We start from the raw sequence: 27,210 nt of genomic DNA, 5'->3' as shown, positions 1-27,210 counted from the left end.
AAAATTTACGACACCACGTGTTGTGACAATTTCGCGTTATTAAATATAGGTATTTTTAATTAAGCGTTAAAAAAACTTAAACCTAATCGTTAATAGTTTTACTACGAACGCGATGAGACGTATGAAAACTAACACTCAGCACTCGCCTACTAACAAAGGTCAGTAAACATCTTTAGAAATCCGCGTAGAAATATCTCGGATGTATCCTCCAAATCCGATACGCAAATCTGAAGCCGCGCTCCGGACGAGAAGATTATCGTTCTGAATTCGAAATAAAACTACGCCATCTTGTGTAAGTACTGTTTACAGCGATTTGTATAGATTGATGTGCAGTCGAAAATCATTTTTATAAGTTCTATGACAAGCTGTTTACTGCAATGTCTTAGAGTTTATTTTATAAGAAATTTATTTAATGTGGGTAGTACCTATAACAGTGATAAAAATTCAAAACGACTTTGTTTTTCAAGCAAAACTTATTTTATTAATTGATCTACTTTTAAATATTAGCTTAAGACATGGGAGAAAGTTACACTTTATAAGTCATATTTTTAATTCAATTATACTTCATCGAAAAATCTAACAGATCTACTTTTGTTAAGACTAGTACAGAGTTATTCCTGAGTCATATGTATTTTTTTTAATTTAACGTAATTATTGAATATCTAACTAGAAACTTAATTTACAGTATAACTCGACGTCAAAAAAAATATTGAGTCACTTTTTTCAGTGACATTTATTCCAGCTGAAAACAAATCGCGAAAGCAACTGAATATGAAATATGGTCAACCCAATGATTAATGGTTCGAACAGCGACGGCGGCAATAAGTGCCTCAAGATTTTTCTTCCGCTGTTCAAAGTAATTTAATAAAACGTCACGGCAACAAACCACGGTGCGGTTTATATTTTGTTACCTTACCAGGCTATCTATTTATCTATTTTATAAATAAGTAACACTTCAAAAGGTTACCGGCTGTTTTAAAAATTTGAATAATAAAAATTAATAATGGGTACTATTTTATAAACTTTTTTTAGTTTTTGTGTTCAACAAGAAAACTACACAGTTTTTTACAATACACTCAGCTCAGTACATAAATAAACAAATACCGAACGAATTTTACCATAAAAAAATACCTTCTTATTCACTTCTCGATGAAATAACCCTTCCAATCACCAGAATGCCTGGAAGCGCAAAATATGTTATAATAAAAAAATATGAAAACGTAGAGTTTACTTTTATAAGCGACATCTAGCAAAGTTCATTCAGATATTTAATAAAAAAAAAAGTAGGTTCACTGAACAAATAGAATGTAACGCCATCTCTCGTGCTTTTCCCACAACTTTTATAACATAGCGACGCATCATCTGATGCTCGGGAAAATTTCATTTACTCTTGAAAATTCATACAAGATGGCGCTCGTTTCAGCCAAGTTTATAGCAAAATAAAGTTTGTGTTTGCCACTTTTGAATTCGATGTATACTAAAACTTGACTGAATATTTTAAAATTACGTAGAAAATTTTGTTTCAAAAGTTGCAGGAAGTACTGCTCACTTTTTACAATCTGTGATGTTAAATTTTCATATAGAAACAAGAATCAATGAAAGATTTTGCGAAGATTTTAAAATATTTATCATTTTCACAGCTGATTGGAAATTTCAAATGTATTTTGGTTATGTCTGTTGACAAGAGCCTTGAAGCAATAATAAATTGAAGGTAAATAATATGTTATTTACCACCATACTAAAAATGAGTACAAACAATAAATCATTTGTAGATTACCTATTTCTGTTCCGCCTTGAACTATTGCTGGTTGTCGGTCAGCAGTTTCCAAGAACAGAGAAGTACATATAATATTAGATGTTGCGTAATGCCTAACTTTCACATATAAATTCATATAAGTTTATAAGTAATAAAAGTTTCACTAAAATTCAAGGATGTAATGTATTTGTATAATTCCAGCATCCTTAAATCCTTAATCCCTTTACAATGTCCTGTAATGTAGCAAACTAGCCATCTCCACCTCGGCTTCGCTCGGGTAAAACCATAAAAAATTACATACCTAAACTTTGCTCAGGAATCACAAAAATTACTAAATAATTTACTTAGGCAAATAAATGATATATTGGCCCCAAATTTCTTATAACCAGTAAATAATGTATTATTCTTATACGTTTGGGGATAACACTCATAAAAGTATCAAATTGTATTGTATTATTAAGTAGGTACTGGTACGTTGGTTTGCATAAGTAAAATATCATAATATTCTAAAAGCGATCCCTAAAAGCACCTATTCGAACAGCACTCATTTTAATAGTGCTACCTAGTTGCCCACTTGGCTGGCGCCCCATACTTTTCATACTTTCCAACAAAAAGAACTTTTTATTTAAAAAAAAGGAACTCCGACGAATATTCGTTTAACGGTTAACGTTCGATTCTGGTTTAACGTTATAAAATCAACACGGTGTCAACCCTATTACTGAATTATAATACTGAATTATCACACGACCCATCCAATACATCTACGGAAAATTATCCCTAATCTCACAGTAGACACGTGGACCCAATATTATTATATAACACTCCAGACCATAGACGGGTTAACTCCCAGTATTTTGCCAGTTTCTTCCGAAAAAGTCGGGCGTAAACCCAACTATTTGATGGGATTGCACCGGACAATTTGAGAAGAAACTAAGCATAAACCCATCTCTGCCAGCCGCATGTCATCCAGCATATAATCCCTTTTAAAACTATTCCATCAAAAATAAAGTACCAGACGGCTTAACAGTTAGGATAATTTATGTATAGGCACACAATTTATATTTCACACACGATCCCGAATAAGAACGTTATAATCGATAAGTACCAGCTTAATATTCCATTTGATTTCAAATATAAATTGGATATTGTCTTGTAACAATATGCAAACACAATCGATGTCGTATTGATTTGTGAATATGTTATGACATCGGCTGCTTACCTATATACCTATATATAATATATTCAAGCGCAAAATTCACAAAATTTACGAAGAAAATAATTTTATAAAATATATATATATAAGGCATTATTTTGAAGATATGCATATCTACGTTGTCCTGTCTAATTATAAATAAAAAGTATCACAACAATTGAAGAACGACCGATCCGTATGTAGTTCACGAACCAGAAATACCTCTGCACCATAAAATCTCCGATGCATACCTCCTATGTAGTGCCCTAAATCTGTTAGTTTGTAAATATTATTGCGATCATTCAACACGGCTCTAACGTCATCATACAGTTTATCTGGATATATTGTTTAATAACGTATTTTCTGCCTCTTAAAATCTTTACTCGCAAGCATCTATTACCTTGTCGTCTAAGTTGTAGATAAGCTTGTAATGTATTTCACAATACGAGTAAATTAAATATTTTTATGTTAGATAATTACTTAACAACTGTGCAGTTTCGTGGATGATTCCTCAAATATATTTTACCCCCAATGCAATCATTAACGTGTTGTAAATTCAACACGGCTCTAACGTCATCGTACAGTTTATCTGGATATATTGTTTAATAACGTATTTTCTGCCTCTTAAAAACTTTACTTTCATTTTTACGTCCGAGATCGCTTCGAAGGTGGACGTGTCACAAGTTTAAATAAAATTATTATTTAAGTGCTCAAACAAAAAACGGTTCTAACAGTGTATACAGTGTGTTCATACTTTCCGGCCGATAATAGAAGTGCACTTACGTCGTTTTGCAAGAAGTATCAATTGAACGTCATATTGCAAGGTCACGGCGAGCGCGGCACTCGCTCCCCACCTTGAGGACAAAAGACAACTAATATTTCTGTTCTGCTTCGACGCAGCACGAAGCGACGGAAGATCTCACAGCGGTATACATATCTAAGCCTGCAAGACAAAGACGCACTACCGGGCTGTTTGACATGTCGACTCAGCATACACCACCGCACAGCAGTATGCTACCTGCTACAAACTTATTGAATATGAGCGGAGGATCCGATACACAACTAAACGTCATAACAAAACAACGAGATCGCGACTCAGCGAATATTACTCGCAGATTTAAAAGAAAGCTGGATGTAGACCAAGACGATATATATTCGGAGCTTATGCCTCAAATCACAGCCTTATTTCTCTCTTTCGAAAACAAACAAAATGCAAAAATGGATACTTTTTTGACCACAATTACGGAACAAAATTTAGAGATACAAAAAAGTATTGAATTCCTATCTTTAAAATATGATGATGTTATCTTGAAAATGGAACGTCTCGAAAGAGAAAATGACTCATACAAAAATCGGATTGAAACTTTAGAATCAAAAATAGAACTTTTGGAATCGGGTTCCTGCATGTCCCGCGTACAAATTAAAAATATTCCTAAGCAAAGTACTGAAAATAAGAATGTACTCATGGATATTGTCAAGAACATCGGGCATACGATAAAAAAACCCATAATGGACTCAGACATACGAGATATTTATCGTCTTAAATCAAAAAATGTGAAAAATAACCACATAGTAGTCGATTTTACTACTTTGAACTTAAAAACATCTGTGATTAAAAACTCCAGAATCTATGACAGAGAAAATCAAAATAACAGATTAAACACTTCACATATTGGATTACCAGGTGAGCCCTGCACTATCTACATTGATGAAGTATTGACGAAACACACCAGTGAGCTGTATTACCGGACAAGGGAATTCGTTAAGAAACACAATAAATATATGTGCTGGACCTCATATGGGAAAATATATGTCAAACAGAAAAATCAGCAAGATGCTAAGGTAATAAGAATAGTATCCGAAGATAATCTGCGTGAGTTACTATCAGGTTGACTATTACAGACATTCTTTTTTAATGGAAATGTGTTATTTTTAAGGCCCTTTGTTATAAACATGTTTATAACTCCTAGGTGCAAATGTTTTTTCTATACAATATACAAACCTCGTGATACACACTTAAATTCCTATTATATACTTAAAATATTATTGATTCGTTTTTTCAGTTCCCACTTAAATTATATCAACTATATACTTGGTGGTAAATTTGCAGATAGATTTGAGCATAGGTCTTTGTGGAGTGTGAATATTGTGCTACGTAACATTAAAATGTTGGTAAGTACTTGTAAGAAAATAGAACCGAGTTTCCATATTAGAACTATTTATACATATGTAAATAATATACAACAGAAAATTTCTACTTTAATATTTTCTATTTACTTGTACTTTAGAAACAATATTACTCAAATAATAATTGAGTCATATTACTCAATAATTGCAGACATTTATTTACAAATAATTGATTTCATTGCAACAAAAATGAACTTTGTGTGGAAGATAAGCTTTTGTTGGACTTTGTTTTTTTGTACATCTCGATTGATTACTGGATATAGAAATGTAGATTACATGTATGATGATTTGATTTTCTGTCCATACATTCTTAGAAACCTAAAAAACAAAAATGAAAGAATAATAATAAAACATTCATTTCATCTGAGTAATATAATAATATTATCACACGAGAAGTTGTTGGAATATGTAAAAGGTATTTTTGTCTCATTTATGTTATGGATTTCATACACGCTCATACATACAAAACATATACTTGAAAACATTACATTAGCTATAAAATATTTAACTTACCTGCTTAACCGATTTTTACCGATAGAAAACATAACAAAAATTACTAAAAATCACTATATATTTTTCAGATACAAAAATAATACTGTCATTATCACAAATACGTACCAATACCCTGCTTTTCAAATAATTGTCAAATATGTGACGATACACATGATAAATTTTTCTATCCCGTCTTCGATCAGTTAAATATATATGATGATATAGAAAACACTACTAAATATAAATCAATATCCTGTAATGTAGAAGATGTTGTAGAACATATACCTAGATCCAAAATTAAATTATCCCTATTGACGCAAAATATAAGAAGCATAAACTGCAACTGTAATGAGATTTAAATTCTTTTAGATAGAATAAAAACTGATATAGATATACTTATCTTAACCGAGTGTCGACTTGCTAATACCAACTCTGTTCCAAGTCTAAAAAATTATAACTCTTATTACACTACTCGAAATCCTATACAAAATGATGGTGTTGTAGTTTATGTTAAGGACACCATCAATGTAACTTCTGAAGAACCTATTTTTATGGATGCAAATTGTATAATTATAAAACTGAACAATCAAACGGTTTTAGTCGGCACATATCGCTCCCCTTCATATTCTAATATCTCACCTTTCTTGGCCTCTCTAAATGAACTTTTAACAAAGCTAAATAAATATCAAAATATTATTTATGTGGGGGATATAAATATTGCAATTAACCTTGATAAAATTGATCAGAGTTCCGAGGATTATTTAAATGTCATGGCTTATCATGGACTTCTTCCTGCTCATACTCTAGTTACCCGTGACGCTAGTCAAAAGAGTATTGATCACGTCTTTTTAAAATCAAATCTTCCAGCACTTACACTAGTTCCCAATGCCACGATTACTGATCATAAACCAGTAATTTCTTTTTTATTAAACACTAGTGTATGTAAACAAGAACCGATTGTACATAAAATCCTTGATGAAAAATCCTTAATTGAAGATATTAATACAATAAAAGCTGAGATCATATACCAATCAAAAGATCCGGAATTCTGTATAAATTACCTAATTGATGAAATAAGTAAACTAATCCAAAAAAATACCAGAGTTTATCAAAGTTCACGGCGTAAAAGAATTATCAAACCTTGGCTGACGCCAGGCTTACTCCGCTGCATACAAAATAGGGATAATCTGCATCTTAAGCAAAAGCAGGATCCCACAAACGACACCCTTAAAATAACTTATAAACGTTATAGAAATTACTGCAATGAACTTTTAAAATCAGTTAAAAAAACGTATGACAGTGATCAAGTTGAAAAGGCAGGTAAGGACAATAAAAAAATGTGGGAGGCTGTTAAGGCTATTTCTAATATTTCAAATAAATCGAATTCTATTCCTAAAGAACTACTAACACTAGCGCCTGACCCACAAGACTCTTTAAACTTAGTAAATAAATATTTTACAAATGTTGGTAAAAATCTCGCAGATAAGATAACAAAAAATAAACAACATAATAAAACAGCTGATAAAAAGATAAAAAATACATTAAATTCGCTAGTATTAACAGAAACAGACGAGGAAGAGGTTAACACGGTAATCAACGGACTAAAAAATGAGTGTTCGGTCGGATGGGATGGAATATCAAATAAAATTATAAAACTTTGTAAACCATTCCTAGTCCCGATACTAACGTATATTATCAACCTGTGCTTTACGAGAGGAATTTTTCCTACGGCTCTTAAAAAATCTGTTGTAGTTCCAATTTACAAAGATGGTGACAGAGACTGTGTCGGAAACTATAGGCCAATTTCCCTTTTGCCAGCATTTTCAAAAATACTCGAAAAAATTATTAATAATCGACTAGTAAATTATTTGGAAAAGTACAATATATTCTCAAAGAACCAACACGGTTTTCGAAAAGGTAAATCCACAACAGACGCAGTTCAAGATCTGAATGAATTTTTAACTCAAAATCTAGATGCAGGACAAAAATGTTTAGGAATTTTTCTTGATTTGGCCAAGGCTTTTGACACGGTCTCTGTCTCCATCTTGATAAATAAACTACAAGACATAGGGGTTAGAGGGGTCCAGTTGCAGATCTTCGAAAGCTATCTCTCGGGCCGTAGCCAACAAGTAAAGATAGGCACGTACTTAAGTGACGCCATGCCCATTACTCACGGAGTCCCTCAGGGCAGCATACTGGGTCCCACTCTCTTTCTCATTTATATAAATGATATATGTCTTACTGAATTAACACATGGTAAACTTGTAGCATATGCAGACGATACAGCGCTTGTGTTTGCTGCTGATTCCTGGAGAGAGGTTTTTGAGGCTGCTCAGAATGGACTTAATGATATAACAGCTATGCTAAATAACAATGATCTATCCCTTAATACAAATAAAACAAAATACATTTGCTTTTCCATTAGAAATACCATCAGTAGTCAAAACTTAAAATCAAATTTGATAATACATAAATGCGCTTTAGATTCTAACTCTTGTAATTGTCCACATTTAGAAAATACAACTTATCTAAAATATTTAGGTGTAATATATGATAATAATCTTAGCTTCAAAAGACATATAAATTCTGTCACAAACAGACTACGGAAACTCATGGTGGTTTTTAAGAAACTAAGACACTGTGTGAAGCCTAAAACTCTAAAAACAATATACTTTGCTTTATGTCAAACCGTAGCAACATACTGCATCTTGATATGGGGTGGTGCTCCTAAAACAATTCTGAAACCACTTGAGGTTGCACAAAGAGGAATTTTAAAAATATCTAAATTTAAAAATATTCTTTATCCCACTAAAACTCTGTATCAAGAATGTGAAGTTCCTACAATCCGACAACTGTTCATTGTAGCAACTATTCTCACACAACATGGAAAGATGCATTTCGATGAAGCCTTATTAAAAAAACGCAAATCTCATAATATTTGTAAAATAAAAGGATGTAATACTTTTTTTGCACATAAATTTTTCTCCTTTTTAGGACCTTACCTATATAGTAAAATACATAAAAAGATTTCTATTTACACAAGTACAAAATACCAGTGCAAAAGGAATGTTTCTGCATGGTTACTTACCTTATCTTATGAGGATACTGAAAACTTGTTAGATGTTTTAAAATAAGATCATAGGACTGTTATTTGTACACATACTACTCATTTTTTGTAATCATTTAATGGGAACTAAAAAGAAAAATATATTATAAATATTTAACTTCTTTTCAAAGCATGTATTTTTTCTTTCATATTTGAACGTTCACTTTCTTACAAAATGTTGATCACTTGATTATGTATTGGGAGGGAGCCTGGAGATCTGTAGTACAGGTTTCGACCTAGTTCAGACTCCAGACTCTCACAAGGACTAGGTATTTCTCTTTGCACAACATGTATGTAAACCTTGAAATTGTAACTACTTATGTACCCATATCCTTGTGAGAAGTGAATAAAGAAAATTATTATTATTATTATTATTATTACTCGTCGTCTAAGTTGTAGATAAGCTTGTAATGTATTTCACAATACGAGTAAATTAAATATTTTTATGTTAGATAATTACTTAACACTGTGCAGTTTCGTGGATGATTCCTCAAATATATTTTACCCCCAATGCAATCATTAACGTGTTGTAAATTTGACGTACTGTGTTGTTGATTTTCTGATAAAATTATTTCTACAAAATTGTTAAATCTTTCTACGCCCATTTTTCCAAACTATGGCACATTATTTCTCGCGTTATTATGAGCCATTATTCAGGTGTCTCGCCACGTGAGCCGGGATATAAGACACAATAAGGAAAATGAGGAAAGTCATAGGAAGGCTACACACGACGCTCCTGAGAATGACAACAGCAGCAGTGTCAAATTGTCGGCATTTATACACAACACATAAACGACTTCTTATTAAGATTACGTAATTTAGCAGTGAAATATCTACCAAACCAGAAATCTGATATGAAACTTAACACAATCAATGGTCTAAGAACTGTTTTTTTTTAAATAGAGAAAAAATATATTTATGACAATTTAGATTATATGTATAATATAATACAGTAAATATGTAGTACTACTAATAAATATTAACCGTCTACCTAATCCATTTTTCATTAGCCATTTACGATGAATATTGCATTTGCTTTCGTTATTCTATTTCGTTTAGTATATTCAGTTAACGATCTAAAAAACTTATGTTCCATTTACATGCGACCAGCCCAAATGTTCTTCGTATACACATTTAGAAAGAACGATCGATCACGACTCGATGGATACAAACAAACAGACAAGAATAATGGCCATGTGTATTATTAGGTAACACTGAAAAAATGCAATGTACCAGGTGTTTTATGTTGTCTAGATTTATTATGTCCTGTCTATTTTGTTTCTTTGTGGCTTTTGTTAAGATGCGAACATGATCGTTAGAACAAACTTTGACTATTAAAAATTAAAATTAAAATGCATCTCTTATAGATTAATTTTGGAGTGTCTTGGAAATTATTTATATTTATACATATTATATGTGGCCTATTATATGTACCATATTACATATGGTATATGTTTCATAATATCTCCAAAGAGGTCGCTCGCTTGGCTCGCTTCGCTTGCTCACCGTTCACACTGTTAGGTGGTAGGGTAATCTCAGGTAGGGTTGGAATAGAAATAGGCAAAGGCAGACAGTTGTATAATAATATAACTAATAAGTAAAATACAGACCTGTGAACAATAAAAAAAATACATAACTAACACTAAATCACTGTAAAATTTAGAACACTTTTCCAAAACATATTAAAACACTTACCCTTCAAGGGTCTATAAATAATTTAAGATATTTTATTATATATATAATTGATTATTATTACACCGTACTGTGGTACGTGCCGATATCGTTATGGTAATGAATGAGTCAAAATATCAAGTGGAAGAATAATTTAAAATTTTGAATTTAGACTGAAAGAAATAAAAATCATGCCAGCGCGCACGCGATATGACTAAAGAGGTCATAATGCGTGGCGTTACAACACGTTCGCTGCGATTGCTTACGTAGCGTTGAGATGTTAGAGCCATGCCCCATTGCTTTATCGCTCTGTTGCTACGACGCAGTACATTGCAGCTCCGTTATTTTCTATAGGTATTGACATAGACGTGCGTTGATGTACCTCGAAACTTCATACAACTTGTACATTGTTCTGCGTTGATCCGTCGATGGATGTCATTACATGACGAGGACAACGCAGTGTAACACTATTTATATCGAAAATGTTCAGATTTCATAAGATAAGTGTATTTTTTTTTTTCTAATATTTATACTAACTAGAAATATTACATAGTAATGCATGTGCCCCATAAAACCATCAATGTTGAACATAACACAACTATATTATAATGACTCCTTACCAACAATTTTTGGCAAGGAGTCAAAATCATTAGGGAAATTTAATTGTACAGACAAATGTAACGATACCTACACATGCATACAGTAGATGCTAATCAGACTGAAACAGTATATTTTCTATAGTTTAGAGCTAAACTATTATGACTCTTTTTCAGGTGTTCTAGATCTTTAATTTTTATACCTCAACAGAAAATCCTCATCAGACTGAACAACTTTTGTTAGGGCGTCATTTCTATATTTCCTGTAGTTCAGCTGTACCATCATGGGTCTGCGTTAGGTGTTCCAGATCTTCGATTTTTATATCTCAACAGAAAATGCTCATCGGCCTGAATAACTTTTGTTAAGGCGACATTTCAATATTTCCTATAGTTTAGCTGTTCCATCATTGTTGTTATCCATCAGGTGTTGCAGTTTTCAAAATCATTTATACCCTATATGTTGCCCAGGCTTAATAGCTATATAACAAAAAGTTTCATTCAAATTCGTTCAGTAAATCCGGAGATTAGCGTGTACAAACATCATACAGACAAACAGGCAGACTTTTTCTTCAAAATTATTATTATACTGCTGTTTCTACATCGCCCTAAATTATTTTTTGGAATTATATTAAATGTACAGATGTTTTTATTGTATTATTATATATATTGATGACATACAGCAATAAAACAGCATATTGTGCCACGTTCAGTAGCTAAACATTGAAATTGAACGCGAATGACTAATGCTACCATCAGTTAAATTATTTCTCAGAATAACGAACTGACTTATGTAGTTAATTATTCCTAGTACAGTAATTTCTAGTATTGGCAAGACCATCTCACATCCAAGAACGTCGAAAGTAATTTGCTTAAAAGACTGATAATTTGTTAATAGGAGATCAGAGTCCAAAAGGTTTTCAGAGAAAATTAGATTTAAAATCCTGTCTTTTTAGATCTTTTGTAGAGCATCGCGAGAAATGGATTTTGACTACACATGAAAAGAATACTAAAAGAATACTAATGGGGTGTTTATGTGAGTAAGAGTGAGTTGCAATCAAATTTGACGTTAATTTTAACCTACGTCGTTTAAATAAAGGATGAATTTCACGACTGTTTAAACGCGGCGTATAGCGTTTCATTAGTATCGCATATTTTTTTAAAATAAAGAATCTTTTTTTTATGTATAAATTATAAAATATTTATAAAATTAACATTGAACCAGTACTTTGCTTATTTATAAAATAGGATAATTAAATTGATTACTATGTACATTTTAATAAACACTAATGAAAGCCCATGGCGGCGTTCAAAACGTAAAATTTACCCCAAAATGGCATTATTTCCGTCTTTCTGAGCAGGTTAAAGTTAAGGTCAAAGTTTAGTGGTACAACTCACCCTTTGTAATACATATATTACTAGTTTCGTACGAGTTTACCTTTAAATAATTGTACAACCTACTTCAAATTTTAAAAACTTTTTACAAAAATTACAACTACTATTACAAAACGATTTGGAAACTATTAGATTACTTTTAATGTCAGTATCTTCAATGAATTTTCTGAGGCTTAAATGGAGAAAAAAATACAAAATAGTTGTAGATAATATGCCTCGGCTTCACAAGATTCACGAGTATTCATTAATTTGTTTTTTTTTTGGGATTTCGGTTAAATGTCATCTTTAACAAAAGCTTTTATTGTCGTCATAGAGGTCTTGTTTCATTCGACGCGTGACAAAAAATATAAGTACAGAAGACCGTTTAAAAGTTCCCTCGTTTGGAGCCGATCCTGGGTGCACTATCAAATCACACATATCATATTTGTTCATTGTCAACTAAACTAAAACTTGTAAAGAAAAATCTGCTCAATCGGTTCAAGATATGTGCTTAAAAATTGATTTGAAAGATTCCACGTAAACATGATTGTGACAATCATTATTACCATACGATATTATTGCAAGTAAAATAAAAGCTTGTAAAAAAACCTAAACTTGAACGTTATTCAGAAATTTTAAAAAAAATTGCTGTCTAATAACCTCAGCTTATAACTGTCCATCATCTTCTGAACCATTTTATCTACTCTAAAACCAATATCGTTTTGTCTGTCTGTCAATTTAGTTTTCTTCCGGTTGAATGCCGCGGGTTAGCGTGTGTATACACACACACAAATACGTACAGACAACAATGTAGGTCACGAGCTGACGACGCGACGTCACAGCTCGAGATCTGAAAAACCTAGCGATTGTTTGCGACTTAACAATACTGATATAAAGGAAGAAGTGATAGGTAAGAAAAATCTCTTCACACAATCTTGCTAAAACTCCCGCTAATATTATAAAAATATGAGTGTGTTTGTTTGTCTTTTCACGTAAAAACAGAATAATGAATTAATGTGGAGTTCAGATATTCGGAAGAGGACAGAGTGACTCGGGCTATTTGCGCAACAGGCAGAGCCGCGTGCGACTGCTAGTAGTATAACAAAGAGTAGTAGGATGTATAGAAATTAAGATTGATAATTACAATTTATATTGTGCTGCATATAAAACCTTGTAAAGTATTGAAATATTTGTTAACAAAATGTTAACGAGGGCATTACAATTGATTGAAATCTTTTTAATGGACAATAGATGGAAATCAGACCGGCTTGAAAGGGATATCAATCATTGCAAACCGTAATAAAACCTGTGGGTGGTTCGGATGGAATAAATTATATTATTTGCTGAAGGAAATATCCTGCAATTGTGCAAGAAATATCGAGCGAGGACACGAATTCAATAAAAATATTATGGATTTTACTGTGATGTTTATGTTATAATTATACTGAAGAAAAAATATCAAAATAAAATTTAAAATAATACTTAACGTAGGTTATATCTGCATCGGTTTAGCAAATGAAGATTAGTAAAAATTTAAAGGTATAAAAAAGATATTTATACCACCTGCCGATATACTGTGATTTATGAGAGCTCGTTCATCAAGCTGAGCAAACACTTTTTCAGCACTTCAGTAAAAGTGAAATCACATATTTTTATGTGCCACTCTAATATATCGCTGATATATTTGAAATATTCATTTAGGAAATATCTGATTCAAAAGAGTTCAATCCACTTATAAATAACTTATAAATAAATAATTAGACAACAAATGAAGTCAGTTTGTCAGCAATGTGTCCAAAAGAAATATATGTTCCCTCATTAAAAGATGCACTTATCGCGCACGCTTTCTATCGGAGCGTTTTCCTAGTTATTTCAGATGCTGTTATGAACCTAAGATCCGCTATCTCACTTGTGAGATTCAACTCCATATGGTTTTCATCAACTTTCATCATGTCTAACCAACACATGGTTTGATCCTAAAACCTTATCAAACATACAAAAGACATAAATTATTGAATAAACTTATTCGTTGAATCGATAGACTTCTAGTCTGAGTCGGCGACTTACCATCCATCACGTGACTGGAAGCTACCGTCAACTCTCAAGTTAGCCGACATAGACTTCTACTCACCTGTAATAGCGATGACTTTGCAATGAATTTGTGGAGGTTGTTGTGTTGCTGACCGTACATGTACAACGGAATGACGTCGACAAGTAAATTAATTACTTGTACAAAGTTGATGATCAAATTGCCGTCTACTATAATTTGATGACTCTAGCGGATAGTTATTCAATTAATACATTTATAATTCCACTAAAAGGCTGTAATTATTATCACGTGAATATTATTAATGGACACATATTGAGTAATAGTAAAATACGTACATTTTTAAGTCAAATTAACTAAGTGGAAATGGTTATTTATACTGTCGAATAATTTCAAGTATGAAGTAAACTTTGTATTCAAAGTTTATGCAAATTTATATTGAAAATTTGTTAAATCTCAATAGAAATTTTCATATCTCAAGGAAAATCTTGAGCTTTTATAACTAAACTAGTTATTTCCCGCGGCTTCGCAGGCGAATTTCCCACGGGAACATTTATTTTACCGGAATGAAAAGTGCCCTATATACTTCTCCGTACTTCAAACTAATATATGCAAAATGTCACTATTGGTTGAACAGTTAAAGCGTAAAAGGTAATAAACACACAAACTAACTAAATTTCGCATTTATAAGATTAGGTAGTAAGATTTTCCTTAAGAAAATAGCCCTCCTTATAATTGGATTTATTTATTTTAACTTTCAATATTCAGCTGTTTTATGAAATTTAAACAAAAAGAAGAAATATTTATACGTTTTCTCAAACATTTTAGATTTCTCACATACGTGCGTACCTACTTAATTAGTTACAAACCAACCAATGAAGTAACAACCTATGCGCCCGAAATTAATTGACATCCAAATCAACTGTGATAACCATTACTGTGATATACACAACCAAACATACTAACGGCAGTAGCACTTGGATTCCATAAATCTATTGATGTTACAGTGACCGGGCCATCAGCCATCATCAAAATGACGTAACTTAATACTACCCAGTATTTAGTGACGTCATTTTGTCCTGTTAATTGGCAAATGTCGATAATCCCCACTATCTCACTATTAGTGACTTAATATTTATCATTTATTTAGGTATATAAGTAGGTACTTATTGGGGAATGCACCCAAGAAAAACTATTTATGTAATCAGTAACCACTAGCTTTTGCACGCGACTTCACCCGCATGAATTTCTCTGCGAAAGCGGAACACAAACTTTCACCAATTATAGTAATTTGGGGGTTGATTTTTGAAAAAAGGGTAACCTATGTTTGAACCAGTTCCCTTTTTTCAAAATCCTTCGAATATTATATTATCGCATATCAAAATCGGTCCAGCGGTTTAGCCGTGAAAGCGGAACAAAAAGACAGATAGATTTTCACTTTTACAATATTAGTATTGAAGTATGAAGTAAAAAAATCTTTAACTATACACACCACTATTGTTCCTTGCACACATACACAATTTACACCAGCTTTCACTTTAATTCCACCATGTGCTTCTCCTACGTACTTAGCACAAAATATAGGTAAGGAATAATACTAGACGCCATGCTCAGGGCAGCCTTTCAACTTTAAATGTATGTAGAATTCTCATCATTCCATGAATGATTAGTCATTCTGAAAAAACCAGGTAGGACTATGCTTTCAAAACAAACTGGCAACTCAAAAATAAAATATTTAATATCTCTAGTGACGTTATGTCAGTCAGTCTGTCAAGCTGAACTTAGGCCGAAGCGATGTTGACCTCGAATAATAAAACAAAGTGCGAGAGATTATACACAGAAAAACATTTCCAAACACCAGCAATGTTCGTCGAAACCTTCAAACTGTTTGCCGATAGTGATAGCCGGCATTAGCTAACCGGATTTACTTACCTGCGATAAGACTGCGGTGCGACGGGCCAGCTCCTGCGCGAGCGCAGCACTAGCGCAACCCTGGGCATGGAGCCGTGGATGTTGCAGCCCATCTGCGGCGCCGACGTGCGCTTTCGACTCCAACCGCGGCCCCCGCCCTTGGCGCCCCAGAGGTGGGCCGTCCCGTGCTCTGGGACAAAACATTTGGTATTTTTAATAATTGTTGTATTGTAATATATTTGCCTTAAACCTTAACCTAAACTGCATTATTTGTTTCACTCGAAAAAAGTTGAGAATCGTACTTTCTTCCATGTACATGATACATTGTGCTTTATATGACATAGGCCTACAAAGATAATCAAATAAAAATATAGTTTGAAAGAAGTAATAAATTGAAAATAAAATATTTTTTTCTTATTAAAAAATGAACAGTTTTCTGAACGAAATCCTTTTTCTGGGAGTCTACCAAATGAAAAAATCGTACCTAATACCTCTCTCTTGATTGTATTCGGGTTGTGATACCGCAAAGCCATGGGCAGCTCTGATTTTATGTACGTCAGACAACCCCGTAGGAGAATATGGAAAAATTTTAACGTACCTAACACAACATTTGATATAACATGGCATTTGATATTAAAGTTATTGGTGAAGCACTATTTTTTTGCAAATCCGAGCGAGAAAGATTTTCACATATTTAGAAAAATAGATACTTCTATTCCATACGTAATATGCACCCATTAATCCCAAAACTGCAAAGATAAACGACTGAGATAACAACGAAGAGCGCCAGAAGCTGAGCGCCTATTTATCCTGTTAGAATTCTGGATAAGGAAACAAAAGATAATAGCTATTTTCCAACAGTAAATCCCGTTATTTCAACATAATACAATTCTATTTTTTGAAGTGACAAAAACAGTTTACATAATGTCGTGAAAAGGAAATGGAGAGTAATATAATAAGGGAGTTTTTCACGAACCGTTTGCGGTTCTAAAGGAAGCAATAAATCGTACTTTGTCAAGAAAAGTGCTAAATACACAAGTGTACTGAATCCACAAATTGTGATAATTGTACTTGTGAAATTGTAAAATACCTATAAATGTTATTAAAGATCGAACTAGGTAAAAGGTAGTACATAAATGAGATAATACAGTACTGAGAAAGATCGGGTGCATAAAAGAATATATCAAAATCGCTGCAAGTGAACCAATATATAAAAATCGAAGAGCTATCTCGATTTCTCCAGGATCCCATCGTCAGATCTAGTTGGAGTAACTATGGGGCCTTGGGAGCTTTGTAATTGAATTCATTCTTAATATATTTTTAATAACGGCCTCGTTTTTTGAAGTTAATTATACAAAAAACAAGACAAAATGCTATGAAATCAACAAAATACAGTTAAGGTATGATAATAAAGTTGCAATGTTAATCTATTCCGACATTGCACTATCAACTAAGTTGTTGAATTTAATGGGTTTAAACGCCCTTACAATATCGATAAACATAATTAGCTTTAAATCTTAAGAGCTCCGTTGTAAATTTGTAATTAATAAAGGCATCTAACAAGTTAGAAGAGGATAAGTAATAATCTGCAATCTATTAGAGCTTACTGGAAATCTTCTCAAACTTTGTCACTGCCTTCGTACTTTGAAGGTAGTCATCGTAAAAATGTAGGTTTTTTTTTCTATTTTCTATCAAGAATTAAGTCGCAAATCCTTTCAAGCCCCTTTTTAGGTTTCCGCAATAATTATTATTATTAATATGCAATAATTATTATTATTAATAATAATGATTATTGCGGAACCCTAAAAAGCCTGAAATCATAAACAAACAGACATATGGGTAGCTTCACCATGACTCTCTGTCCACGACTTTTATTAGACGTTAAAATAGTAAGCCCCAAAGTAAGTTCTATAAATACTAATTCAACGATACTATATTTTATAATATATACATATATAGATAAACATCCAAGACCCGGGCCAATAAGAAAAAGATCATTTTCCATCATGAACCGACCGGGGATCGAACCTGGGACCTCTCGGTTCAGAGGCAAGCACTTTACCACTGTGCCACCGAGGTCGTCAGACCCCAAGTATAACCGAAAGTAAATGATGTTATGAACATAAAAGCAAGCACGGCCATGTTACAAAGATAAATCAAAATCAGAAATGGACGCCAAATTAATAAATTACGATTGTTTATTTCTCACAACACGACTGCCTTCCTGTCGACATTTCGGCTTCGCAACGAGTGTGTGTATTACGTTTAAAATAGAAGTGTTTACATTCGATACTTTAATACTTCTTTGATATTTTAGTACTTCGCCCTTCTCTTTGATGGTGTAGATCCATTGATTTACATTAGGCAAATCAATGAAATGTTGTGTTTTGACAAGACCATGCAATAACAAGAAAAATCGTGGACTTGGATGGGATTAGACAATGCATAGCTGACATTTTAACAATGAGTAATGTAAAAAATATGAATAATTCTTCATTTTTACATACCAGTTACACATAATTGCATATAGCTTACTGTATTTTTTTGAAAAAGGAACTTATGGTTGACTTGTCTTTCTGATACATTTCTGATCAAAAATACGTGAAATTCCTGGACAATAATTACTATAAATTATTGCTTCCGTCGTTGGAAGAATTTTTTTTAGTTAATTTTCTTTATTATCATCAGTAGCCATGTAACAAATACGTTGTCTTCTGTCAGTTTGTATGATAATCATAATACCATTTCTCTAATATCAGTTACTAATTCGTGCAAATGCGTATATAATGAATTATGCAATTATGTGATTGAATGGATATTATCTGATGGAAAAATACTACATATATGGGTTATACTACATATATCTAGAATTATTTTTTTGAACCAAAGCTATTAATGAAAAAGATACATCGATGCATACCCACGAATCCATAAACTTATAAATAAGTTTTCGATAGTAGTATATCTATAGCTAGTGTGCAACGTGAGTAGATGTAGGTTAATTCTAATGACGCGTTCACAACTTTTTGGGAAGCAAACTCACAATAACAAATCACAAAATCGCAAAATCACAGTAACAAATCAATATTTTTGCAAAAAGATGGGTTTTATAACGTGTCTGTCTGTGTATCCAAACGGATGAACGGATTTTTGTTTAGTTTTTTTTGTGTCATAAATAATTTCATCCCGAGTTTTCATAGCCAAATTTTGTGAAAATCTGTTCAGCGGTTCATTGTTACTAGAGATTTACGCCAGGCAAATCGTTTATTATGCACATGTCTGCTGTGTTAGCATTTGATAACGAGCTAAGAAGGTTATTATTATACTAATTAATGAAATTTGAAAAGGAAATTAAAATAAAAATTAACAAAACATGACATTAAGTTTGGCGTGTGGTTCCGCCCTAGAATAGTACCACTTCATATCCTCCTTTGGATATAACACGAGACGACTAAGAGATACACAACCTAGACAGCTGACAGGCAATATTGGCATTCCCAAAGAGGGTGGATATAAGACAGAAAGTTTAACATGTGTTATTTTATTTTACGCCGATCCCGGGCTTTGCGACGTCACAACCAAAAATACCGGGAACATGCAGTCAAGCAAGAGAGAGAAAGAGGATTTGTTTATTTCATAAAATTGAGCAACTTCCTATATTCACTACATACTAATAACTTTTATATTGGTCACTTGCAAACATAGATTTATAATATACTGACATAATATAATAAACAAAGTAATTGCAGTCTGAATACACCTTAATGAATAATCCAGTCTCGGTTGTTTGCAGCCATTGATCTCTATGGCAGCCTTTCTTGTAGCCTTTTTACATGCAAATTGCCTTAAGTTAATGTTAAAAAGATGCTACAAGGCAAAACCCGACCGTCATTTAAATATCTTACCGTGTTTCGCAAAACCCCAGCAATATTAACTTATCCATTATACGCTGAAAAGATATTACTATTCAAATTAACTCTTTATGATAAAAAATGTTTGAGCATGACGAAGCACGCCCTAAATAATAAATTTCGTTTATCCTTTGCAAAAACTTCGTATTCTTCACTTCACTGTCAACTCTCTTATATATTTAGCTCTTAGGGTCAGTTGCACCGTAAAATTTGACGTTGATTTTAACTGGCGCAACGCTGACGTTTAGACAAAATGGCGTATACTTTGCGTTTTTCTGCGCACGTTAAGTTAACGTCAAGGTTGACAGTGTAACCTTCCCTTACGAAGAATGCTATTTATGAATTTTGAAACTGACCACTACATAAAAAGGAATGAGAAAAAACTGTAGAAATCACAGTTTGTTTCTTCCGACTATCAATTGTTGCTCACGAACAAAACTAAAGGTGGTCGGCCTAAATCAGTTGTTGTACCATGAAATATCGACGCAGTGCGTGAAATGCAAGATCGTCATGTTACACATCGAGAGATAGAGGCGTCCTAGGGCATGTATGACAAGTACACATGATAATATATCATAACACAACTTGATAATATATCATAAACAGGGCCGTGACTGTTGGTGCAAAAACGTGATAAAAAATACAATCGTGGTGCATTCAGCACCTCAGCACATTGTAGCTCTGTTGGTTTTGACACTGACACGGATCTACGAACGCCGAAACTTCAGAAAATGTTTACGTTGATCTGCGTTGATCCGTCAACATGAGCGTAACGGAACAAGAACCATTAAGGCTCTAAATTAATCAAAATTTTATTTTCTTTTAGTAATGCTTTTTAATTTTCCTTTGAAAATAGAATAAATCAAGTCAAATTCAAAATTATTTATTCACTTTAGGATGATATACATCACTTATTGACGTCAAAAATTACTTAAACTAAGTCTACTGCCGGCTTTCAAAGCGCAGGTGAAGAAGAAGCGGCGCAACAAACTTCACCGCAGCCTTTTTTCCAAGGTCGTCAATTAACAAATATAAGTCTTATAGTCAAGATTTCATCTACCTGACCAGACAATCACATAAACGGATAACTATCGGAAAAAGTTTTGCCATCAAACCAGTACGATAAAAGAAGTCACCTGAATAAAACGTTTTATTGTGCCTTGTCCTGCTTAAAAAATAAAAGGTTTTAAAATCTTCTTCTCTTCTTTAACGTTCATATTTCATATATTTTTTATGATAATTTCTTGTTGTAATTAATATAATAAATTTATATGTAAATGGACGCTGTACGATACAATACATAACGAATAAAGAGAAACCATATGTAAGCAATAAAAATAAATAGAGATTGCCAAACACATATAGTGCGCCAAGATGTTGCGGCCTTGGTTTTATGACATATTGCGTTGTAGGTCAGCTTGATAACGGACGCCCATGAAAGTCCCTCAGCAAATGCCGCCAGACAAGTCGGTACAACGAAACAAATTCAGTGGAAATTTTAGGCTCGCAGTCCAAATAATTACTCCATATTTTGGTCGCTATTTCAGATATTTTCACAAATAGCATTAAAGTTGTGTAATAATAAATACTGAACTTTTCGTAAAATAATAACTACTTAAACTTTTATGGGTTTTCAATGTGTTTTAAAATTGAAATGCCCTTTTTTTACGACGAAACAAGCCTATAAGTATGCATTACTTTTCCATTTGTATTCAAGTGTTAGGCAACATGGTATATGTTTTCGTGAAGTGTAATTTGGATAATTCGCTCCACGCGGGTTCCCTGTTTATCTTCGCAAAGTTCGTGAGCATACGCCTCAGTTATTTTCAAAAGGCTCATTTAGAACATTTAATTTTCAAAGGAGATGATTGTTCGTATTCAATTAGTTGAAATTACTACTTTTGATTGATTGCAGCATTTTTTTTGTCTGTTAAATTTCGATTCCTCCGCCGTCATCTTTCTCCATAATTTTTTTATTTTGGTATCGATGTAACGAAGCACATTTTCCGAAATTAAATAAAAGGCGTGTAAATTCGATAACACCTATAATTATAAGAATCAATACCATCTGAAGCAATACGCCCGGAAATTACTTTCCCGAAACCATGCCGTTTGTTCATTTAATAACAAATGGTCCGCAATGACAAAATGTTTCCTGTGTAACAACATAAAAGAGTATTATTAAAACCCCACGGAAGAACTTACTATAGTCATACAATACATATTCTTAACAATTGGAGACGATTTGGGATTATACATGTGATAATAGACGCGTATTTGCGGATTCATACACATATATATTTTTATTATATTTATACGGATTACACGTGTTTCTAATTATATATATATATATGGGAACTATCTCAATTATAACAAAAATAATGACAGTCAAAAAGGGGCATTTGTCACATGGAAAATTAAGGGACATATGTTGTGTTCATATATCTACCCACCAAAAACGCCGACTTTCTCTCTCTTTCATATTTACGCGTTTCCTGTTGCATATAACGCCACGAAGCCCGAGAACATTGTATAAAGTAAGATCAACATAAAAAATAAACAATAAAATTGAAGACTCTTCTTGGGAATGCTAATAATAGCTGCCAAGTCGGGAGGATATAGAATGGAACTGTTTTAGGGCGGGACCACATGCCTCATTTTATTTTTCTGTACCTTGATTATTTTGCAATATGACGCCGGACATCAGACGGCAGTATATATTATATTTGTTACTCTCTGTAACAGTTCATGACTTGATTCGCTCTTTGTTTCTCTCAAATAAAGCTCGCAATTAAAATTAAATTACCTACGCCGCTGTTGCGTGACTTAACCTCAATTGTAATAGGTATTTAGCGAAATGAAGCCTTTTGTATCATATTCCTCCTTTGTGGTATTACTTACATTCTGGCGTAACACATGTAACTTTGAATATACATAGAATGAATTAATTTTGTGTAATACCTACTACCACGATCTACTTCATCTGATATGATAAATTAAACTGCTTACGTATTTTGAAATTTTATCCGGTTTCGTCGAAATTATACATTTATCCCAGGTTTATACCTAACAAACGAGAATTAAGTACCCAATACATAAAACGTACGACAATTGTTCAAGGCATATTTAATTTAATTAATTTTCAGATAAGTGTGTTTCACTTGACAATTACAATGGTTGGTTCCTTATAAATTATATATTTTCAGTTTCAAAATATATTATTGTGTGATGAACTTCCTACTTAATTAACCATTCTATACCTATTTATACATAATTGCATATAACGCTCCCTATACATTATCGACAGATACTTCGCTGAACCTTAGACGTGCATTGTTCGTTTTTTAGTTACAGTATAGGCTCACAACAAATTAAATTTAAATCAAAATCAATCAAAATTTACTCAGAAACTACGCAATTTATGTTCATTCACGTCAGCATCTGAGTTTGCCGATAGAGTATAGGAGCTATAATATATCAGGTCTCTCCGTTGCAGTCAGTCTTGCTTACGAGACATGAATATGGATGCAGATTTAATCACTGGAGTTCAAAGTGATCTAATGAAGATACACACCCTTGAGTTAGAATAATAACTTCATAAATTGAATGGAAGAAATGTATTTTAAGAAGCAAATCTATGAAAAACTAGAATATACTTGCATTGGAGTTTGATTAATAACTTAATAAAACGAGCAGAGGAAATGTATTTACGTCCAAAAATGTGAAGATAAACCTATGAAAACCTTTGCGCATTTTATAAAAATGATTCAATAATTCCGAGTTCTAAGCATCGTTATTCTAAGGCGATTCACATATTCAGCGGCTCAATCGCGCGATGTCCATGTACGTGCAAGGGTCGGTTTTCATAAAGACCCGCCTGAGATACTTCCATTGAGAACATTCCTGTCCAAGATAATAAATGAAAATAAAAATGATGTTACTAATGAACAGTATAAATTCACTTACGTATGTGAAGATTAGGGTGTGGTCCCTGTTCAGAGCAGGCTCGTCTACCACGCGCGCTCAACAAGACATCCCTGCGCGGGCGCTCATACAACGCATCGCCCGCACTGGAACCCGAACTCGTTTCCGGCACACTAGCGCCGCCACCTTCATCGCGGCCTTCTTCCAGAACACACGCAGACATAACTTTTTTGTTTTTACTTTATTTACTTCAATACGTTGAGCACGCTGGCTCAAAACATCAATGTAGCACCAAACGTATTGATTTTCACTCACAAATTTATTTATACACTGCACCTCACGTCACATCATCATGCTTAAGAGAGCCTCTTGTGGAACATGTCTGGCATTACAGATTATATTCGGCTGTCGAGTAACTCAATGTTTGAGGATCGTCAATCTGAAACAAAATTGGTGCGTCAAAATTTCGAAACAAGTTCAAGCAAGGTTAATTAATTGCAAGGCACTGACAGCTGTGCGATCCTATCCAGCTTTTTGTTAGGAACTTATTCAATAGTCTAATTATGATAGTTTTAATCGTAAGTTTTTTAACTACCTTAACATTTTCTTTCTTTTGTAAAAACATTATAGCTAAAGTTTGAAAGCAAAATCTCTTCTCGATTTTTAGGTGCCAATATTTTTTATCTCATTTTTATGCGAAAAAAAACATTTCACTGAATTAAGAAATGCAAGTGCTCGTTGGAAAAGCAAGTAGTATTTTGGTAACTTTTTATACTCGGTGATAAAATAAAAACTAATGCATATAGTAACAATAACCGATAAATATAGTTAGATACAATTACATATTCGTGGCTTGAAGTCCCACGGCTGCTAACCTCAATCATACCTAAGCTTGTAATCTATTCGACTCAGTATGTTCAACAAACTAACTGATAAGGAAATTACAAACCAATATTCCTGAATTTAATAGCATTATTAACTTTAAATCGATTGATCCCATAAGTAGATTATGTTCTATCTTTGCAATTCATTATGTGTATAGCACTAAGTCTAGGTAATCCAATAGGAACACGAATGGGTTGGGTTCAGCTTCGTGCCTCAATAATAGTTAACTGTAATCCCAGCCTAGCGGTGGTCTGCTCTCTCACATATTGGTATTTGAAAATAGAACATCTTCCAATACCATTTTATTTAAAAAATCGACCAAGTGAAAACGCCCTTACAGGTAAAAACTTATAAATATATAAAATAAATAATAAATATAAGTATGCCATGGCTTTTTCTGTATTGTAAATGTTGCAAATGTAATTACACCCTTTGTAAACCACTTCATATTATTTTTTCCTACAAAACTTGAAAACCCAACAGTTATTTAAAAATAGCAACACTGGCTTCCAATTTCACTATGTTTAAAGGAAATACGTGGAACTGCCAATTACACAGTCACGCAAAGCAAATAGAACTGATGAAATATTTACTAGTATATTATAACAGTGCGTTCGCAATTTTATCATATTGAAATGCATTTTAAATACTGAGTGAGCGTGAATAATGCAGTGGGATGTGGTTGTAATGTAGTGAATTAAAATGAACATTTAAATAAATTAACCATTGAATCGATTTATCTTATTTAACAAAAATCTATCACCATAGATATATTTTTGTTGGATCTAGCATGTCATCATATAAGTATAGGGTGACATGCTAGATCCAGGTCTAAAAAAAATATGTATACGTAATTGAGTGAGATAAGTACATAAAGTTGCATATAAAATTCAAAATAGAGTGAGATAAGTACATAAAATCGAAAATTTTCCTTGATTGACGTCCTTCTAAATATGCAAAAAAGTCTTTGCCGTCTGCTCAGACACGCGAAAAAGTAAAAGCCGAGTAATTTTGACCCGCGACGAAAGGTGAGAGCGACTGTTTTCGTCAAAATTATTTATTTGTTTTAATCACGCGGGGTTTTAAATTGTACAAAAGTTTAATACTTTTTATCACATTTATTTTATTCACTTGTGCCAAAAGATATCCGTTTAACCCAACGTTAAAACCCAGATTAATACATAGATTTATAACATTCTCCTTTCATCAAGAATAAGTACATAGTTTCTTTATTTATATATTTTCTTCTTGCACCTAAATATCTTCCGTCCACAATTCGCTGAATTTGGATAATTCAGTTCGATCTAGTTTGTCCTACATTCTAACGTCACATAGTTTCCCCAATAGCTCTAACATTTATAACATACGGCTTATGTAATCATATGTATTGCACTACATTCCATATTCCCAAAGACAAACAGGATATAAGGCCGAGATAATAATAATAAGGATAATAAATTATGTTTTTGTAAAGTACTCTGTTCCCTGCCATAGATTTTACCTCCCTATAAGGAAAATACATCTATGTCAAGAACCTCGTTCTTAAATTGATTGATTGATTTAAAGTACATTCGTCATGTCTTTATTTCGATATACTTACATAATACTTTTAGTATATGTGAAAAATGCGTGTAAGACGCGTCGGTTTCCTTATCATGGTAAAAAGGTTTTTTTAAAACTAGTATTATTATCTGTTGCTTAAAACAAAGCCCTTTCAGTTGAAAGGCAACCCAAGAACGACTAAACTGATTAAATTTTAGGAACTGGATAACATCCCTGGAGGGTTAAAATATTTAAAAATAATAATTACTTGAGTTACTTATTTCTAAAGAGATAAAATCCTGGAAGGTCATAATGAACTGGATGAATATTACTAGGTCAACTATATAAATATTTGACACGAATGATTCGTGATGTTCCACGGAATCTTGCGATCGCCAACAACAAGAACATTGTATTAAGTGCAACACTTTAGCAAGCATTTGTTGCGTAAATCCGTTTGCCTGCCTGACCCGACCGAAGTTAAACATTTTTGCAGCTAACCCTACTATCGATCGGTGTAAACAACCTCGCTTTATGACTATCAGTAATGCCCTACAGCATACGGCTTGAGCCTGGGAATAGAGTTACACATAAGGTATTGTTTCAAACAGAAATCTGA

General features: G+C 33.0%; 1 protein-coding gene across 1 annotated transcript in view; it reads right to left on the bottom strand.

Moving 5' to 3' along the window:
* Nucleotides 1–24,568, bottom strand: part of dnc (dunce) — a 334,918-nt gene extending 310,350 nt beyond the window's left edge. Inside the window, exons 1-2 of the mRNA XM_053746307.2 lie at nucleotides 24,207–24,568; nucleotides 16,351–16,519 (exon numbers count right to left, since the gene is read on the bottom strand). Coding sequence (XP_053602282.1) covers nucleotides 16,351–16,519; nucleotides 24,207–24,387 — 350 coding nt within the window. The 5' untranslated portion in view covers nucleotides 24,388–24,568. The remainder of the gene's footprint in view (nucleotides 1–16,350; nucleotides 16,520–24,206) is intronic.
* Nucleotides 24,569–27,210: the final 2,642 nt, after the last annotated feature.

This window comes from Plodia interpunctella, chromosome 6 (assembly GCF_027563975.2).
Source record: "Plodia interpunctella isolate USDA-ARS_2022_Savannah chromosome 6, ilPloInte3.2, whole genome shotgun sequence".
Lineage (NCBI taxonomy): Eukaryota > Metazoa > Arthropoda > Insecta > Lepidoptera > Pyralidae > Plodia > Plodia interpunctella.
The sequence above is the reverse complement of the archived record's forward strand: the minus strand, read 5'-3'. Positions and strand labels throughout refer to the sequence as shown.